Below are 8,962 nucleotides of genomic sequence, written 5' to 3' on the forward strand. Positions count from 1 at the left end.
ATATATATATATATATATATATATATATATATATATTAAAAATTAAGCCAAATTAAGCATTTTACATATAATATTATTGCAAAAGTTTTAATTATACAAATTTTATATTTTAATGGTAATTTAAATGATAATACGTATATGTGTATAACTGCAAAAATATTTTCAACTTATGTCAGCATAAAAAAGATTTTGGAATAGACACATAATGGTTTTTCGATGCAATCAGTCATGAAAAGCAACCTTGTGGTAGAATAGGAAAACAGTTGAACAACTTGTAGTTAATACTAATTTCTAAAGAACTTTACAAACCAAAAATTAAAATGTGACATATATACATTCTAATAACAAGAATATATAGCATCATATAACATATAACAGCATTTATAACATCAAAAATATGAACTTTACAATTTGTCTCAACCAAAAGTCTGTCAGAAAAAATAAAATTAGGCTTTTTTGGACCTTGTCTAGAAGAGAAAGAGCATCATTAGAAGAACCAGCCAAAATATGACAACAGTATTCTATACAGGGACAAATAAGAGATATGTAGAGGTTGAGAATGGAATCAGGAAAGAGAAAAATGGGCCAGCACAATAAAGACAAGCAACCTTAGCATATGCTAATTTAGAAATCGTTTGTATATATGGTTTCTATGAAAGGTCAGTAGTAAACGATAATCCAAGATGACGTAAAGAAGTGGACTCAGTGAGAGGATTGTTATTCATCAATATAGGAATGTCAACAGTATTGCAATAGTTGTTTGCAGTAAATAACTGAGTTTTGTTAGAGTTAAAATTTACAAGTCACTGTAAGCCCCAATCTGTTACAGAAAAGAGATCAGATTTAAGATCGGCTGCCTGTTCTAAGCAATCAAAAAGAAAAGACTTTTTTTCAAGACAGTCATCAAAGTTGTGTCATCAGCAAATAGAGCTACTTTTGATGTAAGGTTGTCGGGAAGATCTATAATATAGATAAGAAATAAAATAAGACCAAGGATAGAACCTTGACTTACCCCAGAAGTTACTGGAAATAAAGAAGAGTGTTGGTCTTCAAGGATGACTTTAATAAAGTGATTAGAAAGAAACAATTTGATAATCTCAAAAACATTCCCAGATACACCATATGAAACAAACTTATGGAAAAGACCAGCATTCTAAACTTTGTCCAAAGTCTTAGATATGTGAAGAGCAACAGTCGAAGCCTCTCCACCTCCATCTAATGCACAATAAAATCTTTCAGTCACAGCAGTTAGCAAGTCAGCTATAGAGCAAGATGATTGAAAACTTCATTGCTTGTCTGACAATAAGTTATTTGACTCAAGATGGGATGTGAAAAATCTGTTTATCAAAGACTCAAAGACCTTAATAATAACAGAAAGAAGACTGATTGGACAATAATTAGAGGGATCAGAATGTTCACTGGAGTCTTTAAAAATTGGAACAACAGATGTAATTTTCCAGCAAACATGAAAACAAGACTTAGTCAAGCGCTTGTTAAATAGTTTAAAGAGGATTGAAGAAAGTTCTGGAGAACAATTTTGTAAGACTATAACAGGAATGTTGTCTGGACCACAAGCCGTAGAAGAGTTTAATCGAGATATGATTTTAACAAGGGAAGCTGGAGTAATTTGAATATCTAACAATGGGTCAACCGGTTTAACTGGAACGGAAGGTAGAGTCTCTAGAGAAGAAAGAGGCTTTACTACTAGTTGAACAATTTAAAAATGTGAAGCAATACTAGAAACTAGAGGCTTTTTTTATTTTTTTGTGAATTTCAAAATGAAATTAAGACACAGATAATATGCCTTGTAAATCTTAAAAATGTAGAAATTGTTGCTCTTTAAAAAAATTTTAATAAGCAAAGTTCTCGTCAGTAGAGACTTTTTAAATAGAGGGTATATTTATTGGTTTCAGTACATACGTGGACTATGTTATAGTCTGCTATTGCAAGGTACTTTGCTGCTATATTGATTGAGGGTTTGGCATGAGGAAGCAATCTTTTTCTTTTATTACTCTAATAAATATTCCTGGCGCTACTCGACTTTTTCTTCCTCCTCCCCTGTTTTTATGATTGATTATGATAGAATATATTATACCGATTCAGAATCACATAAAAACATAGGTCTAAAAACTTGAGGAAAGCATTCTTATTTGATGTTGAAGTATAAAAAATCACATTAAAAACGCTAACACTCGGCCATTTTTTAAAAAACATTTTAACACTGATTCCAAAAACTGAAAAATAATTTTTTAACTACGCGAACCCGGTTTTTCTTGTCATCAAAATTTAAACTTTTTTAAACTTGATTCACATTTTAAGATACATCGACTGACAAATAGGGATTTGCGTAATTAAATGTACATACATCGACTGACAAATAGGTATTGGCACAATTTAAAGTATATTCATCGACTGACAATTAGGGATTGGCGCAAATATGTGTACAAAGTTTGGGTCACGGTGAGGGTCAGAAATCAATCAGAAATGCGTAATGCATTTAAATGTCAATAGAAACCATGCTTTTTTAAAGTTGTTATTGAAAAGGAATTTTATTATCACCGAGTATTATTATCACAGATATTATGTTTTTAATGTGGTTTTTTACACTTTAACATCAAATTAGAGTACTTTGCTTCTATTTTCAGACCTATGTTTTTATATGATTCGAGCAGCGGCAATATTCTTTATGCTTAAGAAATACTATCGCCACTGACGAATGCGCAAACAGCGAAAAGATAAAATTATTTTAGGCTGCTTAACTGTAGGATCACCCTAGTTGGCTCTAAATAAAAATAGTTTGAATTATCTTGATGTTCATTTTAACATATTCACCAAAAAGTGACAAAAAAAAAGGTTTCTGATATGTATGCCTTACAGAATAGAAATCATGTTTTTTTGTTAGGAAATTAAAAAATAACTCGATATATTTCATAGCGCTTTTAAATATTTATACAATATAAATACTTGTAAAATAGACTTTAATATGTAGCTTAGAAATAAATTATAGTTTATCAGTAATTCCTTAATTCCATTAACTAAAAAGTAAACACGTTTACTTTTAAATCATATTTAAAAGAAAACATGTATACTAGTGTGGTTCAAAAAACAACTTTTTTAAAATAGTCTGCTGCACTAAACTAAATGTGTTCTATATAATACAAAAACATTAGGTTTAAAATTTTTCTGAATAAAAAATATTTTAGGGGTGCCTCAAGACCCTTGCAAATTTGACAGGTCCCTAATATTTTGAAAAAAAAAGTTTCTCAAGTATGTCAACCTGGTACTCAAAAGAAGCGAAATTATATAAAAACTTCAAAAATAATAATCAATTTATATAAAAATGTTTTTTTACAGATATAATAAAAAAAGTCGATATTTTAAAGACATACTTTAGAAAAAAATTTTTTTTCAAAATATTAAGGACCTGTCAAATTTTTAAGGGTCTTGAGGCACCCCTAAAAATATTTTTTATTCAAAAAAATTTTAAACCTAGTGTTTTTGTATTATATGGAACACATTTAGTTAAGTGCAGCAGACTATTTTAAAAGAAGTTGTTTTTTGAACCGCCCTAATGTATACTAAGTAAAAAAAGCCCAGTTACATTTTATGATTTAGTATTAGTTTTAAAAATTTATAATTAATGTATATAACTTTCGGGTTAAGCATTTTAAAAGGTGGAAGAGTTAACGGCGTACCCCCCCCCAGGCGCCCCTAATTATAAGACACGTTTTATTGAAAATACTGTTTTACTGACCTAGTAAAACTATTTATTAAATTAATTGTAATTAAAGTAGAGTGTAATTAAATCAATTTACCATAAGTAATGGATGGAGTTAAATGTACATGCTTTGAATGAACATTAAGGATTGACATAACGAAATACACATTCAATAATTTACAGTAAGGATTAGGATACTAATAGTCATGATTGTTAGTACTTCATAGGGTTTCGTCGTTTACACGTCCGCCATTTTAAAATAGAAAACAATTTTAATAACAATTTTAAATCATTTTAATTTTAATATAAATAAATCAACTTTGAACGGTTGCAATGAATGTTGCTAAGGACATTTAAAGTATGCAAATAATGTATATTTTAACTTACACACGCTACATTTAGCAAATAATCGATAATAGTCATAAAAATTTTCATAATAATGCCTTTTACGACTGTGAATGTATACTTTAAACAAAAATTAATAAATTGAATGCTTGAAGTTCTTGTCTCCTACGGTACTAATGTCGGTCATTAAACCTCGGACCAAAGCGGTTTTGAACTTCGGACCTCTTGGGTTTTTTTATTTTGTTTTTTTCATTTTTTTATTTTAGGTGCTGCAAGAAGCCCTTCGGTCTTATCACAGAGCACCCCGGAAAAGCATTTAAAAGGAAGTTCACGCCTCCTTCCTTACGATGTTATAAAACTTGCCCACCTCTGGGCAAGTTGAACAACGGATCTCTTGCTTCTGAAGCAAGCGCGCTAACCACTGCCCAACGGTTTTTTGGTTTTTGAAGTCTAGGAATTATTTAGGCTGCACTTCGTATGTAACAACAATTGCGTAATGAAATTGTGATAAGACCGTAAGGACTTCTGGGTGCTCTACCTTAACAACCACATATACGCACACACACACACACACACACACACACACACACACACACACACACAAAAGAACTAATCAGAAGAGCACGGTGCAAACTTTTTTTTGCGGGATTTCTTTTTTAAAACAAAACTTTTAACGAAAAAACAATTGGGGCAATAGAGTGATGATTTTTGAATATAAACTAAACATGGACTAAATATTGACTAAAAATACGTTTGATACCCATTCTGATCATCAAATTGATATCGGCAAAGAAAACAGCGGAAAACTGTGCAGCGCACTGTAAAAGACGATAAGATTTTCTTGGAAACCTTAAGAACCAAAAAAAGCAGCACTTTAGTGCAGGATTTTTTTTTGGATTGATGCTTTGGCAATAGTTTAACTTGTCTATTTTAAAAATATGGCTTTTTGCTTATACATTTTTAAAACTCTGCTTTAACAAAAAACTTATTAATCTTTTTCTTATGTAATATCTTTACCCTCAGTTTTTTTTTCACACTTTGATGTTTGTAACTACAACTTACCGGGACCACCACCGAGTGTACTCATTGATTCTGTTGAAGGCCAGCCACCAAACTGAGATCCACTCAAAAGTGATCCAATGCCACCGTCACTTTCACTTTGAAGATTCAAATTTCCCATGTTGTTTTCATTAAGCTCCATACCACCATTGTGATCAAAACTTCCGAACCCATTATCTATATTTCCACTAAAGCTGTCCATACCGCGGCCTCCAAACATTCCCATAGTAACATACTGTTTTTTTTCTCCTGAATGGCCAACATCTAGAAAATAGGGATTACATAAATAGTAAAAACTTATGTTTGACGATTGAAAATGTATATCTGAACAGTTTTTATTATTTTTTATTATCTCTAGAATGCCATTTCCATTTTAACCTTATTGCTAAAAAATGGTTAATACATACATTGGCTAGCTGTTGCAGAAGATATGCATAGAATAAAAACACTTAGAATAAAAACAATGATCATTGTTTTCATTGATAATCTTCATACCAAACTACGCAGTTTATGTCGGAAATTTAAATCAAACTTTAATAAAAAAATAAGACACATGTCTCAAATATTTAAGAGTAATATAATTCATTAACAATAATAATAATTAAGATATCACTATCTTGCGCGCATATAATACGGGAGGTATTAGCAGAAAAGTATGCTCAATTATGTTTAATGAAGCGTGCAAAAACTAGCTGCGCTTCGTTGCTCAAAATATAAAAATACCTTACTTCAAAGATATTACATTCTTTAAAGATTGTTGACATATTTCTATTTTTCTCATTTATCAAAGTAAAAGTTATCTGTCAAATAACATTATTAATTTCTTGCGATGTCCTTTAATTTAATTTCTTAAGTAATCAGCATATCGTAGCATACAATTTTTGTTAAAGATGTCATTAAAAATATTTATAGATTGGTAATAGTTACCGGTAGATTGGTAGTAGTTATCGGTATCGCTATTTATAGTAATAAAAAAAAACCAATTTAAAAATTTGTATTTGTAAGTTATTATTATACTCAATAAAAAACTAATAAACGATAAAACTAAAATACTTAAAATAAATTGTATTAATGATTAAGCACTTATGCATTTTTATTACTTAGTAAAACACTTTTTTGCATAAAACTAATGTTTGGAAAAAGTCACATACTTGGACCAAACCATGAAAGGTTTCTAGTAGTTGTTGTAATATTTAATTTTTATTAACAGTATAGTAAGTAATTTTGAGTTTATTATTGATCTGCATTTCTATTTTTGAGTAATTTAGTAACTATATTATGAATTTTTCTCCATGCGTGAAAAAATTTACTTATTAAATTAATGATCGTAGTTTTATGATTTTTTTTATAATATTTTTCCAAATTTACTGTAATACAATAAATTAATTTTGATGTCATGTTTTGAAAAAGGGAGAAGGGGGGGGGGGGGGAATTGAGTTTAATAATGACAAAAATTTGCCAAAAATTGTCCAATCAAAGTTACAATCAAAAGGCAGTAATGAAACACAAACTACAAGTGCATTTAGCAGTGACTGATTTAGCAGTGGAAAATGTTGCTTGAATTTATTTAAATGAGGTTGAGAAGTTGAAGATGGGAAAATGAACCCTATTAAAACAAGTATTAGTAAAAATGGGGGTTTGACGCCGGGTCTGGCATCGGGTTTGGCGCCATTTTATGACACCACTTGAGAGCACCATATTTGCACCGTCTCGGAAAATTTTTTGGTACTTAAGAAAAATTTATTACACTTTGCAAAAAATAATTAAGTAGTGACTTCACTACTTTACACTGCTTTTTCGCAATCACCCCCTCAAAATACTTTTTCCCTCCATGGTTTAGTATTATAAAACGGCCATTCCGTGGAAGGGAGGCTATCAATTATTATGTTAGCAGCGTGTTGATTGTATTTCTTAATTTTAAATATGTAACACTACGGAAACGTCCTTGCTCGAACTGAGCGACAGCATCCATGACAAGAAAGACGACAACGTCTACTGAACCAGTACCAGCTGTTCGTGAAATATTTATTTGGATACCATTTCCTGTGTTTTCTAATTTTTGACCACTTCCTGATAGATGCTGATCGCTTGCAGATCTGAAATCAATACCTAAATATTGTTGGGTACCTGCATAAAATCCGTTAGGTATCACAGCTTGAAAACTATCTTCAAAATTTAACATATTTGTTTCATTACTTAAGATTTCTTAAAAAAATTGGTATGGTAATATTCCATTGGAATAGAGAGGGTTAGGCTATCCATTTATTAGGATATCTCTTTTGTAATATTCATCACAGCGTTAGACTTTTCAGATTGTCTTGCAAAATTAGTTGATTGAGGGCAGTATATGAGAACGTACTTGAGACTCGCACATGAAATGTTTACATCAAAAAGCTAGGAGGTTTGAGTTGCGCCACGCTGAAGACGATGGTGACGTGTTATTTTCTCAAAAGCAAGCCGGAAGCGGCTTACGCTACCATATGATACTTCATAAGCAAGCTGTGGGTTATAGACAGTCTCATATTGCAAAGCGATGTTGCTGAGTGAATAATTTAGAGTTGCTGAAGTGTCTGTAGAAATAATAACTTGCGTACGGTCACAAAAATAATTTCATATTCTAATTCCTCTAAAACTTGATGGGTGCAATGTTGAAGAGTGCAGTACTTAGACCTATTAGGAGCTGACCCCCGTCCGAGAGCGAGAAAAATTGCAGCGTTGGCTCCAGTAGCGCTACCTGTCGAAGATCCTGATCTTTGGAGGGTTAAATTACCAGGGTCAGGTTAAATTATCTATTAAAGGGTAGGGTGGGGTAATCTGAGCCTATTTTTACCTATTTCTGACTTTGAGTTAAAAAAAAAACAATGTTTAGATATCGGCTTTCTGACAAAAGATGTCTTAAAATCGTGATTGGACATTTTAATAAACAAATTTAATAAAAAACTATTACTTAAAATCCTATTAATAGGTCTGGAGAGCCTTTATTTGGAGATGCTTATACAGACCCACATTACCCCACGAAGTGGGGTAATGTGGATCTACATAAAATGTTGGTAGTTCTGGTTTAAAATGCTACTGCTTATGAAAAATCTGACATACATTCTATATGCACACAGCTTTTTTATAGTATATACACAAGGTTTTAATTTAAAAAGTAGTCTTACGATATTTTTATTGAAAAAGAAAGTGCATACATACATAATACAGCAATAAAAACTATAAACTCGAAGAAATAAAAGTAAAAAAATGGTGATCTAAAACAGAAATAAGAATGTTTTAATAATGTTTTAAAAAAAACAACTATTTTTTGATCATTGCACTTTTATGGTAATATTCGTGCTATTTTTGACACAACTTAGATCTTTTTGGGTATTTCTTTGATGCTTCAGTAGAGGTAATAGTTTTTTTTGTACATTTTTTTTAACTTGGTTTTTTTCCTCTCTAACTTTTTGTTTCTCAAGTAACCGTTGTTTGACTTTCTAATTTGTAAGGAGTTCTCCACATTTTGCTTGTACTCTCTTCCTTTTTTATATTTGTTGTTCCATTATTGCTGCTGTTTCTGCAGATACATTAGGACATATGATTGACCTTAAAGCTTCTCGCATGATCTTGGTTTTTGTAATCTTGGAGATTTAGGGCTATAACGTTCAGTTGATTGAATTAGAAAGTCAATACCGATAACAAATACTCTCTTTGTTAAGTGATATGTGGAGAGCCCAGTCTCTTCAAGGTTGTATATACTACTTAATACAATGTTATTATTATGAATTACATCAGATAAAGTAGTAAAAAATTTATCTACAACTTCACGTGTTAAACTTTTAGCTCTTGAAAATGTAAGTA

The 8,962-nt window shown here is 30.9% G+C and overlaps 1 protein-coding gene across 2 annotated transcripts in view; it reads right to left on the bottom strand.

The window, feature by feature from the left end:
* LOC100211549 (uncharacterized) overlaps positions 1-5,793 on the bottom strand; it is a 22,651-nt gene extending 16,858 nt beyond the window's left edge. The window contains exons 1-2 of one of the 2 annotated variants that reach the window (XM_065800413.1): positions 5,530-5,793; positions 5,126-5,386 (exon numbers count right to left, since the gene is read on the bottom strand). In XM_065800413.1, the coding sequence (XP_065656485.1) occupies positions 5,126-5,386; positions 5,530-5,602 (334 nt within the window). In that variant the 5' untranslated portion in view covers positions 5,603-5,793. The remainder of the gene's footprint in view (positions 1-5,125; positions 5,387-5,529) is intronic. The other variant, XM_065800412.1, reaches the window with a different exon arrangement.
* Positions 5,794-8,962: the final 3,169 nt, after the last annotated feature.

This window comes from Hydra vulgaris, chromosome 06 (genome assembly GCF_038396675.1).
Source record: "Hydra vulgaris chromosome 06, alternate assembly HydraT2T_AEP".
NCBI classification, from domain to species: domain Eukaryota; kingdom Metazoa; phylum Cnidaria; class Hydrozoa; order Anthoathecata; family Hydridae; genus Hydra; species Hydra vulgaris.